General features: G+C 54.2%; 1 protein-coding gene across 6 annotated transcripts in view; it reads right to left on the bottom strand.

Annotated features, from left to right (window-relative positions):
• The window catches only part of NDST1 (N-deacetylase and N-sulfotransferase 1), a 63,063-nt gene that overhangs the window by 26,905 nt on the left and 10,826 nt on the right, over positions 1–25,332 (bottom strand). For 4 of the 6 annotated variants that reach the window (XM_060634713.2, XM_060634708.2, XM_060634712.2 and 1 more), the window contains one exon: positions 4,618–5,516. In XM_060634713.2, coding sequence (XP_060490696.1) covers positions 4,618–5,130 — 513 coding nt within the window. In that variant the 5' untranslated portion in view covers positions 5,131–5,516. Of the gene's footprint in view, positions 1–4,617; positions 5,517–15,641; positions 16,099–25,332 lie in introns of those variants that run through there. The other 2 variants (XM_060634710.3, XM_060634711.3) reach the window with 2 other exon arrangements.

Here is a 25,332-nt window from a genome sequence, read left to right as displayed (position 1 = left end):
GGAAGACAGACAGCAACCAAAATCACAGAAGTAAGGATAAAGCTTCAGTGTGGCACATCCTACATAGAAGTTCATAGTTCTGGAAGAGTCCATAACTGGCCACAGTCAGCTGGCTCAAGGAAGACTTCCCAGAGAAGGGACTTTTGAACCGAGGTTTAAAGAATGAGTAACTTTGGGGCACCTGGGTGGCTCAGTCGGTTAAGCGGCCGACTTTAGCTCAGGTCATGATCTCTCGGTCCGTGAGTTCGAGCCCTGCGTCGGGCTCTGTGCTGACAGCTCAGAGCCTGGAGCCTGTTTCAGATCCTGTGTCTCCCTCTCTCTGACCCTCCCCTGTTCATGCTCTGTCTCTCCCTGTCTCAAAAATAAATAAAACATTAAAAAAAAATTAAAAAAAAAAAAAGAATGAGTAAGTATCAACCAGCGGGAAAGCTGGGGCTACATTCAAAGAACAGCAAGTACAAAGGCCCTGAGGAAGGAGAGGACTCAAGGAAGAGCAAGAGGCCAGCAGGGTGATCAAGAGGGAGAGGAGGCAATGAGACAGGAAGGTCGGCTGGGGCCAGATCTGAGGACCCTGGAGGCTGGAAGAGCAGCGGAAGCCATCAAAGACTCTATCAAAGGGTTTCGAACAGAGGGATGACAGGTTTCAATTTGCATTTTAAAAAGATCCATCTGGCTGCTGTGTGGAGAATGAGTGGGGTGGGTGGGGCAAAGCAAAGGGGCACCAAATGAGGCTAGAGAGGAAGGTAGAGCCATAGGGAAGACCACCCAGGAGCGCTGGCCAGGGGAGCACTGTACAGGGATATTCAGCTGAGGACTGAGCCCGTGCCCCAGGTGGAGCTGCCTCTCCCCTGAGGGTTTCTTTTGCTAATATCCACCATGCAGAAGTGCTTTCTTCTAATTCCCACAAAGGCTCTGCAAGGTTCTGGCCTTGAAAAATGCGATAAAGGACCTGCATTCAATTCTCCACATACCAGGAGTACCTGCCCACACCCTGTCCTGAGCCAACCTGGAGTGCTGAGACCCAACGCAGAGTCCCATCCTGACAGGCCACTCCGCCCAGCCCCAGGTCCCCAGGACCCCTGAGCCAGCACTGGCCAAACTACTTGGGCCATGTGGGAGCAAAGGCAGTGGGGCCCGGTGACATTTCAGGCGCTATCCGTCACCTGCTGTGGCCTGGGAGGCCACACTGGACCACAGGCACTGGGGGATCCCATTTCAAAGCCCCGTTCCTGAGCTGATAGCCAGGCGCTGGCAGCTCAGCCAGCTGCCCAGCTGGGAGACATCGAGGAAGCGAGAAAGCCAAGTTGCTGATCGTCCACCCCAGTGGGCAATGAAAGGAATGGAGAGCGAGCCTCGGCATCACAGGGACTGGCCCATACTGTAGGCCTCCGCCCACCAGAGGGGAACCCCTCCTGTTCCTCAGCACTGAGGACCCGCTCAGGAGACACCAAATCCTCCAGTGGAGTCATCCAGGTAGAGGGAGGAAGGGCCCTGACCTGGGAGTCAGACTCTGATGGTAACTAGCTGGATAACTTTGGGATGCCCAAGGTTCCCGAGGTACCACTTCTGCACGTCTCCGGTCCTCACATCTGTCGGTCTGTTTGCTCTGACATACTCACCTGTGGCTGGGTGGGAAGGCATGAGTGTGGTTGTCAATCTTGGCCCTGACTTACTTCGCTCTGTTACTTCAGGCAGGCATTTCACCTGCTGGGCCTGTTTCTTACCTGAAAATGAAGTGCCTCCTTCACAGGGTGGTTGTGAGAATTGCACACGGTATAGCCGGCAAAGCAATGGGGTCAGTGTGGCACATAGTAGGTGTGCGATAAAAGAGGCTGGGTAGCCCTTGTCAATCCTCTGCCGGGATGTGGTCAGCCCCAGGGCCCCTGGAGTCATGAGGTTGAGCTATGACATGGCAGGAACCAGGGCTCCCATCCTCAAGGATCTCCTAGGGGCACAAGGAGCTATGACAATGGCAGGAACCAGGGCTCCCATCCTCAAGGATCTCCTAGGGGCACAAGTCAGAGCCACAAGACAGACAAAGGTGCCCACCAGCTGTGCTTGTTGAACAAGGAGATGACAAGGCACAGCAGCTGCCACTTACTGGGTGGCAGACGGTGCCACCCGCTGTCATCTTCGACATGGCCCAGTGACGCGGGTGCCGTGATAGATCCCACTTTACAGACGGCTTGAATATCCTGCCTGAGGTCGCTCTGCTTAAAAGTGACAGAAAGATTTGAAGCAGGGTCTGGACTTTCCAGCTCCTACTCTTACACGGACCTGGGAATCCAGCACCAGTGGGAATTAGAAAGGGGGAGTCTCCAGACCGCGGGTCCACAAACCCTCTGGGTTTGCAAACCCAATGCAAACCCACTTGTACTGTGGAAAGAGCCAAAAGATGGAACCTGACCACCAGAGGGCTCCATTTGAGCAGAAAGTCCCAGGCCTCTACCTGAGACCAAGCAGGGGTCTTGTCTTACACAACATGGTAGGAAGAACACGAAGACTGGACTTTCCAGTGACCCCACAGTAAGAATGTAGGCGTGTCCCTGCTCCCCGGGGCCTCATGTTCACCTTCTGTGCAGCAAAGAACTGGGGTTAGACAGCATCCAAGCACTGGCACACCAACTGTGCTCACTGCCTGGTCCCCAGAGACTGTGGGAGTTCTGTGCACTGATGTAATTTCTACTACATAAATGGCATTTGGGGCCCTGGACCCATCACAGTGTGGTTAAGACTAAAGCCTCTACAGTCAGACTGCCTGGGCTCAAATCCTCGATCTGTACTTATTAGAGAGATGAGGGTAGTCACATTTCTTCACCCCTCTTTGCCTCAGTTGCCTTTTCTCTTAAATCAGGATGCTATCCACCCGCCTTAGAGGATCGTTTGATGAGTGTTATATGAGTTCATTCACATAAAGCACATGGACAGGGCATGGTTCTGGGTGAGCACTCAATAAATGTCAGCCATCGAGATGTTTTCCAGCCCTGGGGCTCTGAATCAAACTTAATGAAGTTCATGGCAGGGAATGGAAGAGTCCAGGGGAAAAGAAAAATCAGACAATGAAGGGAGCCTGAGGTTATGCCACTGTAAAGCCATAAACCAGGCCAGCGTTTCCTAGAGGCTGCTCTTTGAAATAAAGGGCTTTGTGATCAAGCCAGCTGGGGAACAAATCTCACCAGGTTGTTCTACTGCAGGACTTCTAAGGGCCTTCAATTTCTTGGCCCACAAAACCTTTTTTAGTGGCAGAGCATCCTGCTGCATTAGTGCATGAAAGGACACACCGGGGGAACCCCTCCCCTGGGTCAGGCTCCTCCCTACCCCGAGCACAGGGCCCAGTGCACATGGGTGGCCACGAGTGCCTGGGGACATATGGGCACCCGTCAGCGGCTATGGGCCATTTCTGACCCACTCCTGCTCCTCTCCCAGCTCACACCAAGCAAGAACCTGCTTCAGGACCTGTCACCTCTGTCTGGAAGGCCCTCTGCACAGAGAGCTATGTGGCTCCTTGCCTCACTTCCTTCCAGTACTTCGTCAAAGACAACCTTCTTGGCCATTCCATCCAAAACAGCATCAACTGCCCATACCCCTCACCCCCTATGCCCTTTCCCGGCTTTATTCCTTCCTGTACTTGTCACCACCTGCCACTTGTTTACTTGTTCGTTGTCTGCCACCCACCCCACCCCACTGCACTGAAATGTCAGCTCAGTGACAGCAATGAGGGACTCTGCACACTCTGATCACCATTATGTCCCCAGTGCCTAGCAAAGGATCTGGACACACAGTGAGTGCTTTGTAAAAATTTGCTGACTAAAGAGATAAATGTCCCCACGTACCTCCCTAGGGTCCCTACCACCCATCTTGAAGAGGAGAGTTCTCTAGCCAGAGCCCCTAGATCCCCCCATCCAGCTGTTCCCAACTTCCTCCTCCCCACAGACATCTTCTCCATGGCACATTCAGCAAGGACTCTGATCCCAGCAGTCATTCTCGGTGCCCCGCAGAGCCCAGAGTGGTGCACCTGCCCACTGGGATTTCTTTCTCCTCTTTCCCCCAATGCAAAATGGCCCTGTTCCGGAGGCGCATAAAATGCCACAGCCCACCACAGGCAAGAGGAAAGAGTACAGGATCCAGAGCCCAGAGTGTCTAAGACTGCATTCAAATCCTGGCTCTTCCACTTATAGGCTACCTAGCCTCAGACACATAATCCTCCTGAGCCTCGGTTTGCCCATCTGCAAAATGAGGACATACCCCATGCCTTGGAAGGACTGCCATGACGTTCAAAGGACCTAGTCTCTCCTACCTTATACCCATTCCCGAGGCTTCCTTTAGGCAAGTGCCTACTGTGTGCCAGGTCCCCGTGCGAGGCAGGCAATCCCCCTGCCATGTGCTCCTAATAAAAGCTAATACTTAAAAAGCATTTATTAGACACCAGGTACTATGTGCTCCAAGTGCTTTACATGTACTCACCCACTTACCCTTCGTGACCATCCTAGGAGGTAGGGGCTACCATTATACCCGTTTTACAGATAGGAAAAGTCAGACACTCAGCTATGGAGCATAGAAATGGGATTCAAACTCAGCCAGCGCTGCTAATGCTTGGGGACCCCAGCCCCTGCGTACCTTGAAGAAGCCGATGATGCCCACACCGTAGGCCACACAGTACTTGTCCAGCAGCTCCCGGTTCCAGGCGTCCAGGTTGACGTACTTGAGGATGTTCTCATAAATGATGAGGGCGAAGCGGCCGCGGCCCTTGTCGGTGAGCGTGGGCATATCACCCTTGCCCGGTGCGATCTCCGTGCGGTACTTGAAGCGGCTGGACTCCAGGATGGCCACGACCTCCTGGCCCAGCTGGGAGTAGAGGCTCTCCACAAACACCAGCACCAGTGGGTCCGTGCGGGAGGGGGCGGCCGCCTGTATGGGCTTGAGTGGCAGCAGGCGGCTGGGGGCCACAGGGGGCGGGTCCCCACAGTCAGGCTCAGGGGCGTCTGCCGAGGGCTCCAGGCCCCGCTTCCAGCCATACAGGTAGTAGGCTGAGACAAAAACGCTGAACAGGCAGAAGATGAACAGCAGGAAAAGGACAGCCTGCGGGGACACGTGCCGACACAGCCTGCGGAGGCGCGCCAGGGCGGGCATCCTGGCCCCCAGACCTCGGCCTCCGGAGGCCCCTCTGCCCCGGCCACCCCCAGGCCCCACGCAGGAGGAGAGAGCAGAGTCGTCCACTGACCAACAAATTCACAGTCACTTAGCAAGCGCGGCCCTCAGTGGGCAGCAGGAGTGGGGGATCCGGGCCCCCGGCCCTTCCTCCCAGCCAGGGGCACAGTCTGCAGGCCGGTTGCGCTCCTTCCTTCCTCCGCGCGCCTTTATGTCACCATGGCAAACCCCCACGTGGTCCTGTGCACAGCAGAAGTGCCCCCAGGGCGTCAGGGCCTCCTGGGGGGGCTGGGCAGCGGGCCGAAGGACGCAGGGCAGGCCCGGGGGTGCCGCATGCCGCTCGCTCAGTGGGGCCCACGCGGCCAAGTCTGTGGAGAGGAGAGGAGAGCCAGAGGTGAGAAGGCCGAGTGTGGGCTTTGGGCGTCCGCTGACTGTGGACACACAGGACCTGACCTAGGTGGGTCCAACTCAAGTGCTGCTGCCTAACCCGGCTCTATGATTTCACACAAGCTCTCTCTCTCGGCCTCAGTTTTCCTCTTTGTGAAACAGGGTTGACAATAGTACCTGCCTCACAAGAGGCTCAGGGATTAGGTCCCTAATCCTAATGTGCATAATGCGCATAAATCACTCAGAGCAATACCAAGCATATGGTGTCCACAAGGGCGGTTCCTATTTATTAGAATTGCACGAGCCCAACACTAGAGCTAGCAAACTCCAGATGCAGGAAGGACAGAGTGAAACAAACATGTGCAAGGCCTGGGAGCCAGAGGTGGGGTTCTGAATCATGGCTGAACACCGCATCCTCACCCACACAGTGCTTCCCCACCCATTTCTCTGTCTGAATGGGCCTAGAAGCCTTATCAGGCAGCCAGAACTTGGGGTTCCTGGGTCCCCCTCAGCCCCATCCCCCGCCCAGAGCCTCCACCTGTATTAATCTCACTGCAGAGTAAATGAAGACCACACACCCACACCCGGTAAACTAAGGCCCCAATTTCCTCATCCCAAACAGCAGCCCCTATACCACGGCCTTCTAGGCTCCCTTAAACATAGTGGAAGCAGCTACTGAAAGCTAGGAGGAGAGAGATGGGGATGGGACAGAGACAGAAGGTGTGAGGGTCTCAGCGGACACAGCCAGGGAGTGAATGTAAGCCTTAGACCTGCCCTAAGGGGTGAAGATCTTAAAAATCCCTCCCAGGCCCAAGACTACACGGTGCCCTGGGGGTGGGTCCAGCATACCAGAGACCAGACAACTGCACCTCTAGGAACTTATCCTAGAGGTTGTAATTTCAGAAGTGTGTAATGATTTCCCCACAAGAAGACAAATCCCAGTGCTATTTACAATAGCAAATGTCCAACAATAGGGGATTGCCCTTAGCAATTACAGTGCAAGCATTAGATAGAAGCCCAGGCAGCCACTTACAACGTTTACAATATGTGGAAGAAAGACATTTACTGACGTAGAAATATAGTTACCACACATGTTGTTAAAGCAGAAAACACTTGTAAAACACTATGCATGGTCATATTTCTGTTGAAAATTGTTATGCATAAGCCAGAAACTGGTACTAAATCCATACAAACAAACAAACAAAAAGCCAAAATGTTAACAAGGATTATCTCTGAATGATTTTTATTTTCTTCTCTGTTTCCTAATTTTTTTTATAATAACCACTTACTATTTTTGTGAAAATAAGAAAACAAATGGTTTTATTTTTTAAAAAATTTTTAATGTTTATTTTTGAGACAGAGACAGAGACAGAGAGACAGAGCATGAGCGGGGATGGGGCAGAGAGAGAGGGAGACACAGAATCTGAAGCAGGCTCCAGGCTCTGAGCTGGCAGCACAGATCCCGAAGCAGGGCTCACACTCGCAAACCGTGAGATCATGACCTGAGTCAAAGTTGGACATTTAACCAACTGAGCCACACAGGTGCCCCAGAAAACAAGTGTTTTTAAAATATGTGCTCAGGGGCGCCTGGGTGGTCGGTTGAGTGATGGACTCTTGATTTTGGCTCAGGTCATGATCCCAGGGTTGTGGGGTCGAGTGCCATGTGGGGCTGCATGCTGCTTGAGATTCTTTCTCCCTCTCCCTCTGCCCCTCCCCCCCCACACACACTCATAAATAAATAAATAAATAAATAAATAAATAAATAAATAAAGTGATCATAAGCAAGAGGCAGGACTATGAAATGAGGACATGTCTAGGCCACCAGTGTTGCTCCCAGTTCTGCCAATCACATGCTGTGTGACGCAGAGTATACCCTAACCCCTCTCTGGGCTTCCTGCCTGTTAGAGAGGAGCTTGGGCCAGACGTTCTCTGGGGGCTCTTCCACCTCTGATATTCATTCTTTAATTCAGTCCCAGTCCCTACTATATGTCAGCACCATGGGGAACCCAAGGCAGCCAAGAAAATAGGTTCCTACAATGCAGGGGGACGAGTGTAATAGTGGGGGAAGGGTGTTTGAGAGAACTCAGGGACACCTAACGCCCCTTGAAGCAGAGGGGGAGGATCAAGGAAGGCTTCCTGGAAGAAGTGGTTCCTGAACTGACCAGAAGAACAAGTTCAGTTGACCAGGGGTAGGAATGGGGAGAAACACATGCCTCCACTTGGAGATAAGGGACTGTGCAAAGCTTTCCAGGGACTCCTTGCAATTCCAGCTGAGAGCAGGGCAAGAAGGAGCAGGTCTCCTGGGCGGAGGCTGGAGGGCTGGGGTGACAGTCATATTTATTTCCAGGTTGCAACTGCGTCCCTTTTCCCACTGATAAGGGCAGCTCTCTGCCCTGTGGCCACAGCTAGCCCCACCTCTTGGCTTGGGGCCAGCACAGTGGGTGGGGAGGTACAGCTGCCTGGATGATGCCCTGCCTGCCTGCCACGCCTGGGGACACCTGCCCACTCCAGCCACCCAACCACACTTCCCCTGCAGGCCTAGGTGCTGTGGTCAATGGCCCTTGGTCTATTGCGTTAACAGACTTTCAGCGTAGATGTTAACGATGCAAGCAACAATCTCAGGCATCTAGGGGTCAAAGACCCCTGTAGGAATCTGACAACATTTTCCCATAAAAAATATGCATAGCTGCTGAAAAATCTTGTAACAGTTTCAAGGAGTCCAGACCCCATGTCCCCAAACCTGTCCCTGGACCTGAAGTCCTATGTTAAGAAAGCCTCATGGTTACACGCAGACTGGAGCTTCATTCACACCCAAGCTCAGTCGCCCAGCAGCTGTGTGATCTCAGGCAAGTTATTTAGCTTCTCCGTGCCCCCACTTTCCTAATCTGTAAAACAGCAAAGTTTAACATGCTCTCATGGTTGTGAAAATTACAGGAATCGATACACTGAAAGCACAGAGACCATGCCTGGCACACGGCACTGAATAAGGGTCAGCCGCTCTTACCAATCACTCCAGTTGCTTCCTCAATGTAGGCACAGTGTGGGTATAACTGAGCCCACAAAGCCTGAACAAGCCAGCTCCAATGCTCTCTCTCCAGTCTCTGACAGCCAGTCCTCAGAATCCCAAACCCCCATTTTCAGAGGCCCTGGCTTTTCCCTCGAGCCAGATGGATGAGCAGGGGCCAGATGGTCAAAGGCCAGGAGGCCAGAGAGAAGGCATGGCAAAGCCCAGGCCCAGGAGAGGGCAAAGAGAGAAAGAGAGGGGGCCAACCAGCCCCTGTCCCCAGAGAGGCCAAATACTCTGGGGTGGGGGTGGGCAGAGGGCTAGATGCTTCATGAGCCAAGTGCCAGCCACCACCATACTGGCGAGAGGGGCCTCCAGCACTGTCCCCCACTGCAACCTTCTCAAAGGCCTGGCACCAGCCATTCAAAACCTTCCACACCCACCTGCATTCCAGAGCCCCTGTGGCTCAAGGGATGGAGAACTAGGGGGCTTCTAATCCCCTTGGAGCCACCAAGTCCTTCAAGACAGCTGGGGGCTGAGGCCTCAATGCTCCCCCTGCTGCCCAGGGCCTGCTTGGGTCTTGCGGACATCACCAGCAGTTTTCCTAAACTCCAGCCTCGCCCAACCAGTCACCAATCTTGGTCATGCATCTAGGCCTTTGCTAATGAAGTTCCCATTGCTGGAATGCCTCCCCCTCCCCCTTGGGACACTTACTCATCCTTCAAGACCCCGGTTCCAATGTCATCACTTCTCTTAAGTCATCCCTATCCACCACCCCCTTTCCTGCTCCCAAGTCCCATTCCTCAGACTTTCACGGGCCCCATCCCCCTCCATAGTGCTGCACAGGAAAACCAGGACCCTCGGGCCAAGACAGGATGCAAATGTGCATTCTTTGGCTTGCACAGCTTTTTACTTAAATTTGAGATCAGTTATCAACATTTTAACATCACGAGACTTCACATAAAAGTTAGGACTTCTAACTTCTCTTTAAAAAGAACATGTCCAGGGGCACCTAGATGGCTCAGTCAGTTAAGTGTCCAACTTCGGCTCAGACAGGTCAGAGCCTGGAACCTGCTTCGGATTCTGTCTCCCTCCCTCTCTGCCCCTCTCCCACCTGTGCTCTCTCTCTCTCTCTCTCTCTCTCTCTCTCAAAAGTAAATAAATAAACTTAAAAAAAAAAGGGGGGGCATGTTCAGGGGACCTGGGTGGCTGTCATTAAGCATCTGACTTCCGCTCAGGTCATGATCTCATGGTTGGTGAGTTCAAGTCCCACATCAGGTGAGCATGAGCTCTGCTTTGGGTGAGTCCTGCTTCTGTCTGTCTGTCTCTCTCTCCCTGCATCTCTCTCTTTTTGCCCCTCCAGGGATTCTCTCTGCCCCTCGCTCACTTGCACCCTCTATAAATGAATGAATGAATGAATGAATACTTAAATAATAAAAATAAAAAGAGCACGTTTGGCTGACACTGGGCACGCACCCCCAGAGGCCACCATCAGCTGAGGTACGCATTCTCCAGTTAACACAGTCCCATAGTTGACCTCCTTCCTTCATTTGGCTTCCCGCCCAGTCCCTGGGTGCACCTGAGTGTGAGGTCCATGCAGAGGAGACTCCAGGTATTTCTATACACAACTCTGCACCCTGTAGGCTCCAGAACCCGGGGCAGGAGCAGGACTGACTGACCTCTGCAAGGGTAGAGGCCCTTCCTGACACCTGGCACATAGGCCCTCCACAAATACTAATTTCATTCCTTCTCCTTCCCCACATGCCTGGGTGCCCCAAAGGGCAGGGAAGCCCCCACCACTCTCCCCAGGCCTAGGTTCTAATTGAATACTCAAGATATGAATGACTCATAATGACCTGTTATTACTCCTAATGTACAGATAAGGAGACTGAGGCTTCAAAGTGAAATGACTTGCCCCAGTCACATAGGAAACCACTAAATCTTGACTCAAATGGGTTTCCTCCCTAACTTCAAAAATTTGGCCTTTCATTCCTCCATGAAACCCAGGGGCTTCTATAATAAAAATAATAACAACAATGATACCATTATAATTATCGCCGTTGTTATTTTCACTGCTACCACATTTCAAACGTTTACCACAAGCCTGGCTGGTACTGTGTTTAGCACTTTTACATGCCATATCTCATTTAAGCCTTAAACTACTGTCATTATTTACATTTACAGTTGAGGGAAATGAGGCTCAGAGAGGTTAAGTCACTTGCTCAAAATCACACAGCTAGTCCGTGGCAGAGCTGAAATTTGAAGCCAGACCCCAGGAGACAGAGGTGGCTCCAGAGCCTGCAGGGACATGTTAGCTGGGATGGGGAGAGCAGGAGGGGGCCTCGGCCACTGAGGCCTCTAGCTCTTAGCCAGGCTCCCACTGTGCTCTCTCAGCCCCAGACCCAGCTCTCCCTGCCAAGGTGCTGGGGATAATGAATGAGATGCTCTGGTTGTCATGGAGATACCATGGCAACGCTGCACTTTCGGGAAATACCACGGTAACTGTGGCCACTGCTCTGGAGTTGAAAGTCACTCCCTACCCCACCCACCCCCCCTTACTCCAAAATGCTCTGGTTCCCCCACAATCCTGTGTAGGACCTGGAGAGAAAGGAGGCAAAGGCCAAGGGCCTTCCAGAAACCAAGGTGTTTAGAATCAGGATTGGGGAGAGGGTCCGTCTCTGCCCTGGATGGGCAGGTCAACACCAGGAGTAGGACCAAGAACTCTCGGAGGCTGAGCGTCCTGTGCCTTTCATGGTGAAGCACACCTAATGACCCAGCCCTCACGTTTACCTGGCGCCTACTGTGTGCAGCAGACCTCCTGTGAAGGGCGGCACGTGTCATTCTGTGAGGTGGCCATGCACCAGCTGCTAGCATTACAGTTAAGGGCTTAGACCAGAGCCAGCCTGCCTGAGCTTGAATCTTGCACCATTATTTACTAGCCTTGTGATCTTTGAGCAAATCCCTCAACCTCTCTGAGACTTGGTTTCCCCAAGTGTAAAACAGGCTTTATATATTCGCAGGGCTGCTGCCCAGACTAAAAGAGATGACGTGTGCAAAACAGCGCAGGGCCCGGCACACGGCGATATAGGCTGGTAAAATGATTAGCCATTTAACAGATTTGGAAACTGAGGCTCAGGAAGCAACTGGCCCAGGGCCACCTACCAAATTCACAGTGGATCCAGAAGGAGAAGAAACGGCGTCAGGTTTGGAAGGACATTGGAAGTGGGGCACAGCAGATGGCCCATCCCCTGTCCCCTCGTTGTACTTACAGAGCACCACTAGGCACCGAGAATGGCCCTGGGCACTGGGAAGTAGGCTTTACCAAACCCCAAGGTTTTAGGTTTCTGGTGTGAAGCTGCTGCAGGGTAAAATGCAGGAAGGTCCCTGCAGCCCCGGGTGCTCACCTAGCCCAGCTTTTATTTCCCGCCTGGGTCATTCCTGACACCCTCCCCATATGCCCCATACTCCTATGCATATAGACGCACGGGCAAACTCACACGGTGCCGACACGTTCAAATGGTGTCGTCACAGCCATCTGGGCCACAGGCACAAGTACGGGGTGGGGAGCTGAAGGAGGTGCAGGAAGAGCCCCACAAACAGCCTCAGAAGTATGTGAATGGGCACCCGGGCCTGGGGGAGGAGGGCTGGCTGCAGGCCTGGGCAGTGGCAGCCCCACAGGCAATCCCAGGGCCACTCCCCACAGCTGACCCAGCCCCTCCCGGCCTGTCCCACCCCCAGCACAATCACACCCACCACCCACCACCCGGCCACACCCCGAAGCCGCCCAGCTCCACCAGCCACCCAGCCTCAGCCTGCCCCACCCACCACGTACAGTGCAGCACAGAAAATCCTCCACATTTGCTTCCCAGCTGTGCAGGAGTTTCTCCAGCCCAATTACACCCCTGGGAGGCCGAACCAGAAGCAAATCCCTTCCTCTGCTGGAATTCGCTGCACACCCCATCCCCCACAGGCCCGCAGTGCCGCCTGGCCGAGGGCCCAGCCGCTGCCCATCAGTCACCCCAGAGTCCGGAGTCCGGGGCCGCCACCAAGGGACTGTCGGCAGTCTGGCTCAGAGCCTCGGGGCTGCAGTGTGGAGTCCACCCTGTGGTGAGCACATGGGGACACTGAGATCCCGAGAGAGAGAGAGAGAGAGAGAGAGAGAGCAAAGGATCCCCTGCCCCCACGCCCACCTACCTTGACCCATTTTCTTGTCCACTAAAAGCCTGCCCATTCTCCTCCAAGGCCAGCTGTGGCTTTCAAAGTCCTAGATGAGCTCTCCTGCTCTGTGTCCCATCATGCAGCGCTGGATGCGTGCCGCCAGATGCCAGGGCCTCTCGGGACTGGAACACTGGTCCCCCAACCTCACCAAAAGCTCTCCAAAGCAGACGTGGTCTCCTACCCACAGTAGGTGCTCAAGACAGATGTGTCCTTGCCAATTACCTTCCCCTTTGGGGATCCGAGCCAAATGCATCAATGCTAGGAACTCATTTATTGGACACAATATGCCGGTATGACATGCTCATTTAACCCTTACCTTCTGCACTGTGACCTACCTTCCCCTCATTTTACAGATGAGGACAGTGAGGCCCAGAGGGGGCGTGCGACTTGCCCCAGCCCACGGAGCTAACGAGTGGGTGACAAGGATCTCGCACAGGCCACCAGCTCCAGAGCCTGTGATCCTCAGCTGTCAGCAACACGGGTCCCCTGTGTTCACCCAGGACGGCTACCACACTCTACCGCTCTGGACATCCTATTCTCTGCTCCCTTTGAATGGTGCTCTGTCTGTCTTTGTTTTCATCCATTTTATGCGTGTTTTAACATCAAAAGCAGCCTCTCACGATCTGTCTTGGAGGAAGACCCACAAATCAGCCATCAATCAACAAGCAAACAAAGCATTCCCTGCTGGTTCACTCCCAGGTTCCTAACCTGGGATTTGTTCTGGGTTCCCCAGCAGGGAATGCTCAACAAAAAAACCTCAGGAACTTAGACCCTACTTGTTGAGAAGCTGTCTTTCCTCCAACAGGCCCGGAGTTGAGAGTTTACCTATGCACTAGCTCTGAAGAAAGGGTTTCGCAAGCAAACAAACAAGACAGCCTGTGGGGAGGGGCGGAGTCAGGAACAAGACAGGTCAGGACCAGCTGCCCCCCAGTCCCACCAAAGCTCCTAACAGACCAAGACGGGGAGGCCCATCACAGGGCATGCTCTTCACTAGCCCATGAAGCTTCCCCAAATAGGGCTCTCTCCACCCAACCCCCAAATCCATCGATGACAGAGTTGAATCCATTCCTATTTTTCTTAGGCTCAGATCATAGGCATTCAAAAGGAATGGAATGATAGTTCCCTGCAAATCTCATAACCTCCCTGCCGGACGGCAGCCAGCACTGGCTGAGCTCCTGATAACTCACCAGCCCCACAGTGGGTCAGTGCTGAGAGCCTGCTCTGATCTGTCACACCCAATCCTCACACTCAGAGCGGTGGGGTCACTGATATATGCACTTTACAGATGACGAAACCTAGGCTCAGAGAGGGTAAGCAACCGACTGAAAGTCACCCAGCTAGGCAGAGGCAGAGCTTAGGATGACCCTGGGCCAGTCCTCCAAGGTGGGCTATTTGTAACCCATAGACAGTCCTTATGCTCAGCATTCCACACCATTCTTGAGTGAGGTCTGTGGCCTAGAGAGGTTTCCTGCCGATGACCCATCCCAGCTACCTAAACACAGGCTGACCCAATTTCTTCAGGAATGGGAAAGTCTTTACTGGCAGAGTAGGACACCACAGGTTCCCAGAAAGGCAAGACCTCAGCCAGAGGGTCCTCACCTTCCCCTGCCCCAGGGGCCTCGGTCACCTCTCACAAGCAGGTGTCCATGTTAGAAAGGGGGCCGCCTCCATGGCCCAGGCAGCAGCCTCAAGTGAAGGAAGAAGAGACGAAGGAGTGAGGGTAAGAAGAAGTAGGACATCTCAACTTCGAGGGCCAACTCGAAGGAAAATGGTGACCAGCATGCCTCACGGGTCTGTGGCACACCAGGTACTACCATGACCCCATTTATTTGTCATTTTTTCCCAGTGACGTAGAAACAAGTTTATCATGCCCTGAACCTCCCCACCCCCATCTGCCACCCCTGCAGAGGAGCCAGGCAAGGCTGGTCAGTCCCAGCCCCTGTCCTTCCACGGGTCCACCCCAGGTCACCAGATGCCCCCCGAGAGATTCCATAAAGCAGCTGTACTGCTAGGCGGTGGGGAGCGCTCCATCTCATGGGTACAGAAGCCAAAACCCATGTGGGCCTGGGGTCCACATCAGCATCCCAGCCCTGCCACTCGCTCCCTAGGTGCCCCTGGGCAAGACCCTTCCCTTCTCCTCACCTCTGTTTCCTCCACTAGACAACGAGGGGTGTGCACTAGATCGGAAGTTTGTGACCTCCTGGGTTACAGAACCCTTCCAGAATCTATGAAAGCTGTTAGAGGGCTCTCCCCAGACAGATACTGCATTCCAAACAAATGCAGGGTGGCTGTGACCACTCCCCCATCCCCCCCCCCCCCACACACACACACACGCACACCAAATAAGAACAGGGGAACTGCCCAGGAGTCCTGGCTTTGACATGTTGTGGCTTTCACAAGTGTAGACAAGACTGAGGCCATGAATGTGACCTCTCAGCGCCCTGGGACCTCGCCATTCCTGCTCCCCCCAATGGCCCTGCAGTAATCTTTAACTCTTGGACCTGTTGGCTTCCGTGGGTTCACAGGATCGCGGAACTATCAAGAGAAACAGCCCTTCCTTCCTACCCCTCGGCCACTACCTCCTTCTCCTCCAACAGGAATCTGCCAGGTCAGCCCCGAGCCGTCTCTCTGGGGCTGCCCCAGGGGCTGAGACACTTCAGGAACCTGCTCCTGGTCCTAAATGCAGACAGGACCCAGGGCCAGGCTTGGGGCCAGGCTGTCCCACTCCCTGCACACCCGGGCCCCTCCTGCATGGCTGTGAACGTGCCCACACTACTGGTGCACACACATCCAGACACACTTGGGAGGACTGGACAGAAGGGAGGGGCCTAGGGGCTGTGGTCAGAGGGTAAGGGAAGTCCGGGGAGAGAATGATAAGACCCACCAGACCTCCAGGCAGCAGCGCTGGGCTCGGCTTCCCTTCACTGCGTCCTCTTAATGGCTGCACGCTCCTCACTTGATGAGGCCGCACCTAATCCCAGAGCTAGGACAAATGGCATTACTCTCAGCCAGTCCCCTCCCTGGGAGGGAGGGAGGGAAAGAGGGAGGGAGTGGTGGCTCTAGGGCATCCTGAGCCACCAACCATGTTCCGGAAGCCTCCAGGCCCCTCACCACCAGGTTCCTTGCCAGAGGCCACCGGCCCCTCCCTCCTGGACCTCAGGAAGAGGATGTCCTGCTTGCTTCTGCCCCACACTCAGGGGCCCCACAACAGGCAGAGGCCCCAGCCTGGAGGCGCCTTCCATGGAGGAGGAGAAAGCACGTCCCTGGCCCTCATGCTGATGGGCCCTCCAGACACTCTCTCGAAAGGTGCAGCCGGCAGTGGAGGAACCCGCGCTGGCCGCAAGGAAATCTGCTCTATGGCTACAGCTCCACCTGACTTCCTATGTGAAGCAAGAGCCTTCCCCCTCCAGACCTGCTTCCCCACCTGTCCTGAAAAGAACAGGAAGTAGGCCCGATATGATGATATGATATCCGCTCAGCTATCTAGGCCCGCTGGTGGTGACACTGGCTTCTGGGCCCTGCCCCCATCCCGACTCAGCTGCGGGGTCCTTCCCACTGTCCGCCCAGCAGAGGAGGAAGAAGGGTAACTGCCAGAGTGTGGAAGGTGTAGAATCCAGACCAGTGTGTTGAGGTGTTAGGTGAAAGGGCCTTAGGTAGGCCAGAGAGGAGAAGCAACATGGCCACGGTCACACAGGCAGCTGGAAAAGGGCCAGGCTAGCCTGGCTTTACTCTTTAGCAGTAAACACGTAGGACTGTCCACATGCAGGAGTATCTGCCTTTTTAGAGGACGTCAAGGAGAGCACAAGGCAACTTGCTAATGGCAGAATTCCAGGCCCTGAGAGTCAGGGTAGGAAAAAAAAAGATGGAGTTTTTGTATGCGTGGGCCCAGGGACAGAGACTGGGCTAATTGTCCAAGTCCCCTCATGTCACGTCATAAGGGTGGCCCAGGACCACCTTCCAGGGCCTGGATAAATCCTAAGAACTCCTGCAGGGATTAGCGGCCTTGGCTACCTCTTAACAGCCACCTGAGGACTAGCCGACAGGCCCACTGGTGGTGATGGGGCCACTGGCCCAGATGGATGTCCCAAGACTAGGCTGCCCACAAGACAGGAAAGCCTTAGGGAGACTGAAAAAGTTCCAGGCCCTGTGGCCAGCGCAGAGGGAAGCCAGATGTGCTGGGAGCAACAAAGAGGAAGGGTAAGCTTCGAGTCACTTAGAGCCACGGAAGCTCCCTAATCTCCTGGAGGCCTGGTGGGCACAGCACGGGCCTGCTGAGACCCAGGAGGCTTTCCTCAAGGCACGCATGAAAGTGGCCTCATCTCTCTAGATGTGCTGGGGCTTGTCGCCACGACGGGGGCCTGCCACCAACACGCATTGAGTGTGAGGGCCTCAACATGCTTACATGGAGGCACAGCTGGCAGGGGAAGGGGTAGGAGGTGGTGGGAGGCAGGGAGGAGGGCCTCACTTTCTCTGGAACACAGAAACTAGAGAGCATAGAGTGAAAAGTATCCGGTGACCTACTTACGGCAGATTCCTTTTAAAGGGGCCCGAGGGGCCTCTGTGAGACTCTTAGAAGGTGCCTCACAGGTGTCCCTGCACTCCCAAGGCTGGTAGCTCAGTTCCTGGGGTCAGGAGACTGGAGTTCTAGTCCCAGACCTGACTGGAGGGAGGCAAGTGAGGCAGCAGACACAAACGGTAAGGAGGCGCCCACTCTCAGATGTTGCTGTGTGCACTTGCCCGATGCTGAGAGGGAGCACCATCTCCCAGTAGCACCCGAGAGTGAGGGGCTCCTTAAAGTTCACCCGAGGCCCAGCCCTCCTCTAACCCGCCAGTGACCTCGGCCAAGCACCTGCTCTTCTCCAGGACCAGCTTTGGTCACCGGCAAAGCGAGCAGTGCCAGATGACTCCAAAGGCCCTGCTGCTTCCAAGCTGGGCGTCTCTGACCTACAGCTCATCCCCAGAAATGGGCACAATGGTTCCCTCTCCCATCAGTCCTCAAACTCCAGGCAGAAAACACATTATACCACCATCCTATATAACCACGCGTGGCGCCCTTTGCCGAATGCTTGGCCTCCACTTCATCAGGGCTTCATCTTACAAGTATGGAAGCTGAGGCTCGTGGAAGTTAAGCAACTTGCTAAGGCCCCCAGTTGGGAAGTGCTTAGCTGAGATTCGAACCAGTGTCTGGCTATAATCCTACATTCCATGGCATTAGCCACAGATAACCCAAAATCCACCAGGGCCTGGAAGATGCCACTGGGTCTTTGTACCTCCCACACCTTCGAGTGTGCGGTGGTGAGGCTGATGTGAAAGGCAGGCTGGTGGAGGCCGGGAGCAGGCAGGCAGGCATGGGAAGCCCGTGTGGGCGCTGAGCATTTGCAGACTGACCAGACTGCAGCCAAGCCAGTTGTCCACCCCTGTGGCTACAATGTCCTCATCGCCATCAGCACACCGCAGCCACTGCCGTGCCATTTTTAAATCATTACACAGATGCAAAGCTTTTTCACAGACATTGCTTTAGCATCACATGACAGCCTTACAAGAACATAGCAGGGATTTCTTCCACCCTTCTCGAATGAGGAAAGTGGGGTTCCCAGAGGAGGAGTGATGTCCCCAAATGCACACAGTGAGGCAGTATTTGAGAGTGAACTCGGAGCGCCCATCTTCTGCCTCCCAGTCCAAAGCTTTGTTGACTCCTCCGCGCCCTCGACCTTCAGTTCAGTCAGCGTTTATAACAATGACCATTTTTGAGAGCTCAGTCCTCGCAGGTATAATATCCTTCACACATGATCTCATTTAAACCCCCCCCCCCCCATTAATTAAGTACTACTACTGTTTGCCTTTCACAGAGACACTGAGGCTCTGAAATTGTGGCTATCTTGCCCCAGGTCACCATGCTAGGAAGGGAGAGCTGGCTCAGAACCTCTGTGCTGCGCTGCTCAGTCTGGGACCGGAAGGGAGACCAGACACGCTCAAGCAGCACGTGTGCCTGGCAGGTTAGGCAAGAGTATGATAATAGGAAGACAAACAAAGCTCTCAGAGAGCCCACAAGACAGAGGCTGTTACAAACATCCGGGCAGGAGGCCAGGAGTCTAAGCAAAGGACATGGGAACAAAGGGAGGTGACAGATAGTAGGGCGGTGGCCTTGTGAGACCTTGGTCAAGTGCCTTGCTCTCTCTGGATCTCAATTTACCCAGCTATTAAGAGAAGTCCCTGGAATATCTCCAGAGCCCCCTCCATCTCTAAAAATGCTTGGACCCTGGGAAAACAAGCAATGCCTAATGACAGCCTGGCTGTGAGCCCTGGGGGCTCCGAAATGTCCTTTGCCATCCTGGCATGGCTCAACTGAGGAGAAACAGGCTTGCGAAAGCCCAGGGCTCAGCCGGCATGCCTGGGCACCAGTGAAGTGTGGGTCTTGAGGGGGCCACATTCCTCCGCCCGTCGTCAACCTCTCCACGGCTCCAGTGCAGCAAGCACCACCCAGCCTGGACCGAGACCAGGAACCGAGGCCACAGTCAAGTGCCCAGTGGAATGCCACTCCGGGCCTGCCCCGCCCCCCCCCCCAGCCCTGTCCAGAGCCCTACATGTAACTCAAGTCCCCTCAATGTCACCCACCCCTCAAAGCCCCACATTTACATTCCCTAAGGTCAGTCACTGGCATGTACAGCCCAAGAGGCCTGTAGGAGAACTTAAGGAAAAGAATCACTCCATCCCTGAGGGACCTGTGCAAGGCAGAGGTTGCTCATGCCAGGTCAGTGAAGACCCCCACCTGAGGAAGGCAGGAGAACCCAGTAGGGCCAGCCCCCAGTTCTCACTCTGGCGGGTAGAAGGGGTCAGGGACTTACCAAGAGGACTCAGGCCAAGTCCCCACACTCGCAGCTGCTCTCACATCACATGTGCAACACACTCCTACTTAGTAACCTGCCAGGGCTCCCACTGCCCCCAGGCAAAACCCCTTCCCCTGACCCACCGCACAGGTCACTGCTACTAACAGCCTGAGTTAACAGAGAATGGGATGTGCCAGGGCCTTTGCTGCGTGTTTTGTGCAAATTTTCTCATTTAACTCTCACTGCAACTCGGACACAGGTACCATGGTTGGCCCATTTTCACAGATGAGAAAATTAAGGCTCAGAGAGGTTATGTTCCTGGCCCAGAGTCTCACAGCGAAGCAGCAGGGCAAAGATGCACACCCATACCTGGACTCCGAAGCCCAGGTTCTTAACCACCGTGCTATGCGGCCGCCTCAAGCGTAACCTTCCACCCTCAGAACCCTGGGGCAAGCTCACCACTTCTGTGTACAAGAGGGGAAACCAAGGCCCAGAGTGATAGCTCTCTCTATTGGTAGCAGAGCCAAGACAAGGCCTGAGGCCTCCAGGGCTCACCTCCAGCCTGCCCCCTCCGCCCCCCCACCCCCCCGACCAAAGAGCCATGCCAGGTAGAAAGGCTGGGACCACCATGACAGCGAGCCATCGGAATCTGCCTTTTTCCTCCAAAGGGAAAAGCAGTAGGAGGCTGTCAAAGAGAGAAAAGAACATGAAGGGCCCAGGAAACATTTGTTCTTAGAGAACAGAGTCTCAGAGTTCGGGAGGGCAGCCCTCACACCCACACAGGAATTGCCCCTTCAGCAGCAGGAATACAAGGCCCAGGACCAATCTCTACTCACGTGCCCTCCACTCCAGCCAATGCTCCGGTGTAACGCATCTGACCTGAAATCTCCATTTCTCTCCCCAAACCTGCTCGTCATGCAGCCTTCCCTGTCTCAGTAAATGACAACGCTGTCCTTCCAGTGCTGCAGGCCAGAATCCTTGCTGTGGGCACCCGCTTCTTCTCACATCCCACACCCAATCCATCAGCTTATCCAGTGAAATTGAGCCGGAATCCGACCTCTGGCTCCCTCCCGCACAGTGGTCACACTGAGCCCTCCTTCATCTGAGTGCCTACGGGGGCTTTCCACCCTGCCGTCACTTCTCGGGTGGTAGTGCACTCAGTCCTTCCCAAATGTGTGCTGGAACAAGGGCGGCCTCTGCCCCCCCTCAGCAGCTTCACCTTTACTCACACTAAACAGCAAAGTCCTCTCGAGTCTGCCCTCCCTCCGGTCCCATCCCCGACAAGGGTGACTCTTCTTTCTGTCCCAGCCACACCAGCCTCCTGGCTGTCCCTCAGATACACCCCCACACCTTCCTGCCTCAAAGCCTTTGCGGTGCTGTTTCTTCTGCCTGAAATGCTCTTCCCCAGACAGCCCGTGGCTCCCGCCGCCTCCCTCGTGGAGCCTGCCGGCCCTCTTACCAGAGGCTTTCCACCACTGCCCAACACAGGAGGGCCATTTGCTCAAGTCACTCTTTCTACCCCCAACCAAGCTTTATTTTTCTTCCAGGCACCTCTTGCCACCTGAAAAACAGCCAGTATTGAACTGGTATTCGCTGCTTTGTTGATCTTGCCCCACCGCTAGAATGTCAGCCCCAAGTCCAAAACAGGGACATGGTCTGTTTTGCCCACCGCTGTGTCCCAGGGCAAGGAAAAGCACCCAAACAAGGCAAATGCTTGACAAAAAAAGCATTTTTTTGAACACATCTTTTGGTTTCTGCAGCTCCTGGAGACGCTTGGAGGCTGTGTCGCTTGGAGGCTGATCACCTGTGCCAGCTGAAACCCCGAGGGTTGTCACATGAACAGTTCCTGGCCAAATCCCCAACCTGTCCTGGGACAACTGACTGCTTGCACCAGAACAGGACTTTTCCTGGCCCCTGTCTGAAGCCTTTACCACCCTTTTGGCCACTGCAGGAGAACTTCTGGGTCTGACAGCTGGCTCCACAGGGCGGCTCCAGCCACTGGCAGGAGCAGAGACTGGGCTGCGGCTGCCAGCTCTCCCAGCCCCCCAGTGCTGCCGGGTCCCGGGTCCAGCATCTGACAAAGGTTGCCCCACGCTCCCAGCAAAAGGAGGCGGAGGAGGCCGGCCCGGTGCCACGCCTGCCCTTTTCCTGTTGGAGCACTGAGGGCCACCAGAAGGAAGCTTTGTCTCCAGAATAAAGAGCATGAAGCCCAGTGCCAGGGAGAGACGGGCACCGAGGGGGCTGGCCCATCAGACAGTTTAAGGAAAAACAAAACAAAAAAAATGGGATGGAGAATGTTTGAAGGCTAATTTGCACACCCCACCGGTCTCATGCCTCCAGGGTGGCTGTGACGGTGTAACTTCACTTTTCCAGGCCCTAGCCTGGAGGTCAACACAGACAATCAGATGATTGTCCCAGCTGGGTCAACTGGCACTGACCCTGCACAGAGGGAGGTGGGGACAGAGGAGTGTAGTCTTACCTGAGAGTCAGATGACCTGAATCTAGGCCTGACTTTCCATGCACTTGTGTGTGACCCGTCTGTACCTCAGTTTACCCATCTGTAAATGGCTTGTCCAGGCCTGCACTTTGAAGCCTCAGGTTGCCTGCCATTGGATCACACAGTGCGGCACCTCTCAGCCTGTGGCCAGGTCACTGGGCCACATAGGCTAGACTCCAACTTCGCTGGGCTCAGGTCCTCTCTATGGGGCCTGATACCCAGGCCATAGCGCCTGCCCACTCTGACAGGCTTATAGCCTCCCTCCTCCCATGATGACCTGACAAATGTGAAACCTCTCTGGGCCTGGCCCAGTGACAGGTGGCCTCACCCCACCCAGACACTGGCACCTGCACTGATCCCCTCTGTCATCCTCTCCAAGGATGGCTCACAAGGCCCCTTCGGCCACAACCACAGAAAGGAACCTACACAGAGGGCAAAAGAGAAGCCCAGAGAGCGAAAAGGGCATATTGATGTCACACAGCCGACTGCCACCCACGGGTCCTCCCTAGCAGCCCTGGGCTTCGTGAGTTAAGACAGGGTCCTCAAAACCTGTCTACAGAGCCCCATGTCTGAACCTTCTGGGGAGGGGGTGCTATACCGTAGACTGAAGGAACCAAAGATGGGGGACAGAAATCTGCGTGTAGTTTTTACAAGCTTCCCAGCTTTTTCTTACACCCAGAACAACTGCAACCTCTCAGCCAAGACCTCTTTCAGGAGGAGCACAGCTTAGCTGGCCTCAAGGGATGTGCAGGATTTCAGCGGAAAGAGTGAAATAAACCTTGGACAGACATCTGGACAGAGGAGTCAACGGATAAAGCACGTATTCTAGGAGCAGAGTAAAGCAGAGAAAGGCTCAAAAGAGGGGAAGCCCATTCCAGTAAACACCTGAGCTGATGCCCCCCTTTCCCTCTGTACCCCCAGAACGCAGAAGTCTGGACAGGTGCCATCTGAGGGCTGCTGACCCCGGCCTCTCTCTCTCCCCAAACTCCTCCAAACCCCCTGGGAGAGTGAAACATGGGACTGTCACAGGTCAGATGCTCCTCTCTGTGGTTATACGGCAGCATGGGGACGACACCTTCAGTGACTGTGTACCCGCAGCTTAAGAAGCTGCCTGGGTCAGTGGCTAAGCAGTCACAGCTTATCTGGGAGGAGGAGGATTCGAGGGCCACAGGGCAGGCTGATCCAGAGGCCTCTATTAAATGGAACCTTTGCAGCCAGCGGTGGGGAGCAGCACTGCCACACCTTCATTCATAAAGGAGATATTTAATTTGCTCCTGCTGTGCACACAGCCCTAAGCCTGAGCACCATGCTTTGAGCAGAGATGAGCCAGCCCCCTACCCTCCACCATTCTTCTTTTTTTTTAATGTTTTATTTTATTTTTGAGAGACAAGAGAGAGACGGAGCATGAGTGGGGGAGGAGCGGAGAGAGAGGGAGACATAGAATCTGAAGCAGGCTCCAGGCTCGGAGCTGTCAGCTCAGACCCCGACGCGGGGCTGGAACCCACAAACTGAGATCATAACCTGAGCCAAAGTCAGACACCTAACCGACTGAGCCACCCAGGCGCCCCCCTCCATCATTCTTAAAGAGCTCACAAAGCAGACGAGGAACAACACTATATAACACAAGAAAGAAAGTAGTTCATGACTCCAGGATAGGGTTACAAACTCAAATACCTGGAGGGCCAGAAAAAACAGGTAAGTGTGTGTTAAGAATGCAGGCTCAGGGGGTGGGAGGGAGGGGAGGGTGGGTGATGGGCACTGAGGAGGGCACCTGTTGGGATGAGCACTGGGTGTTGTATGGGAACTAATTTGACAATAAATTTCATATTAAAAAAAAAAACAATAAATAAATAAATATATATATATATATATATATATATATATATATATATATATAAATAAATAAAAGAACGTAGGCTCAAGGTCTTCCGATCTTCCAATTTGTGAAGTAAAGCCAGAAATAGGGATTTTTAGGTGAAATCTCCTCTTGGCAATTAGCTCAATTTTTGGCATGGGTTAAGTAGGATGTGCCCATGGGGCAGATGTGGCCTGCCAGTTTGTGGCCTCTGTTTTCCTGAAAGGGACACAGAACGTGCCATGGAGCTCAGCGGAAGCCAACTCCCCTGCAGCTGAGGTCCCCGGAAGGCTTCCTGGGAGAGAACTGGTGTGGGCTGCCAGATGGTGGGGCTTCACTCCTGGGAGGGAATCCTGGGGAGGGGTACGCACACCCACTGGAACCACAGGGGCCATGGGTCAAAGGCCCCCTAGCCTATGGCCTGTCTTTCCTCTTAAAGAAGAGTCCTTGTCTCTGTCCCCAAAGCAGGCACAGAGGCATCAGCTCTGAACATCCCCAGGAGGTAGGAGGGGCCACCTTCCCAGCAAACCTCCTGATTACATCACTTGGCGGCAGGATAGCACAGGTTAATTTCATCCCTGGAGCTTGAGGAACAGATCAACTAATGCAACAGCTCCATCAGAGGTAGAGACAATGGAGGACAAAACGAGGTTAAGAATCGTGTCCTGCCTGGCCAGGCCTGGCTGGTTACATAAGCCTGCCTCAGGACAAAGCCACGTTCAAGGCACCAGGGAGGGCCTGGGCTAGAGAGGCCCAGAAATACAGAGAGGGTTCTCCCTCCCTCCCTGTCTACCCCTACTCTCCAACCTTGCCTTGCAGAGCCTGGAAAGCCCAACACAGAGTACAGAGCTAAAGGTGGAGACTAATACCCCAAGATAAGGCACTTAAGAGGACTACAGAGCTGGAACTAATAATAATAGCAAACTTTTACTGAGTAATGACTTTGTATCAGGCACTGGGATAAGTCCTTTCATGGATTCTCTTATTTAAAAGTCAGTAACACCATGAGATGACAATTATTACTCCCATTTTACAGATTGGGAAACTGAAGCACAGACACAGCAACCTATCCAAGGTCACAGGCCTTCTAACTGAAGGGTGTGGCTTAGACCCCAATACTGGCCTCTGAGACCACGCTCTGCACCACCTGCTGCCACCAGGCTACTTTCTGCTAGAACACTGGAACCACCCTGCCCCTTCAGCAACTCCTCGCAGCAGGCAGTACACGCATGTGGGCCCCTGTCCTCCTGTCAGCACTTGGCGGGGAGGTGGGGTGGGGGGGGCGGGGAGTCGAGTCCTCTGAAAACCTGATGAAACCTACAGACTCTCTCTGCAGGAAAAAATGCATAGAAATCCCCACGAAATGTTGTGCGTGATTTCAGGGGCACACAGACTC

Source organism: Panthera onca, chromosome A1 (genome assembly GCF_046562875.1).
Source record: "Panthera onca isolate mPanOnc1 chromosome A1, mPanOnc1 haplotype 2, whole genome shotgun sequence".
In the NCBI taxonomy this organism is placed as follows: Eukaryota; Metazoa; Chordata; class Mammalia; order Carnivora; family Felidae; genus Panthera; species Panthera onca.
The sequence above is the reverse complement of the archived record's forward strand: the minus strand, read 5'-3'. Positions and strand labels throughout refer to the sequence as shown.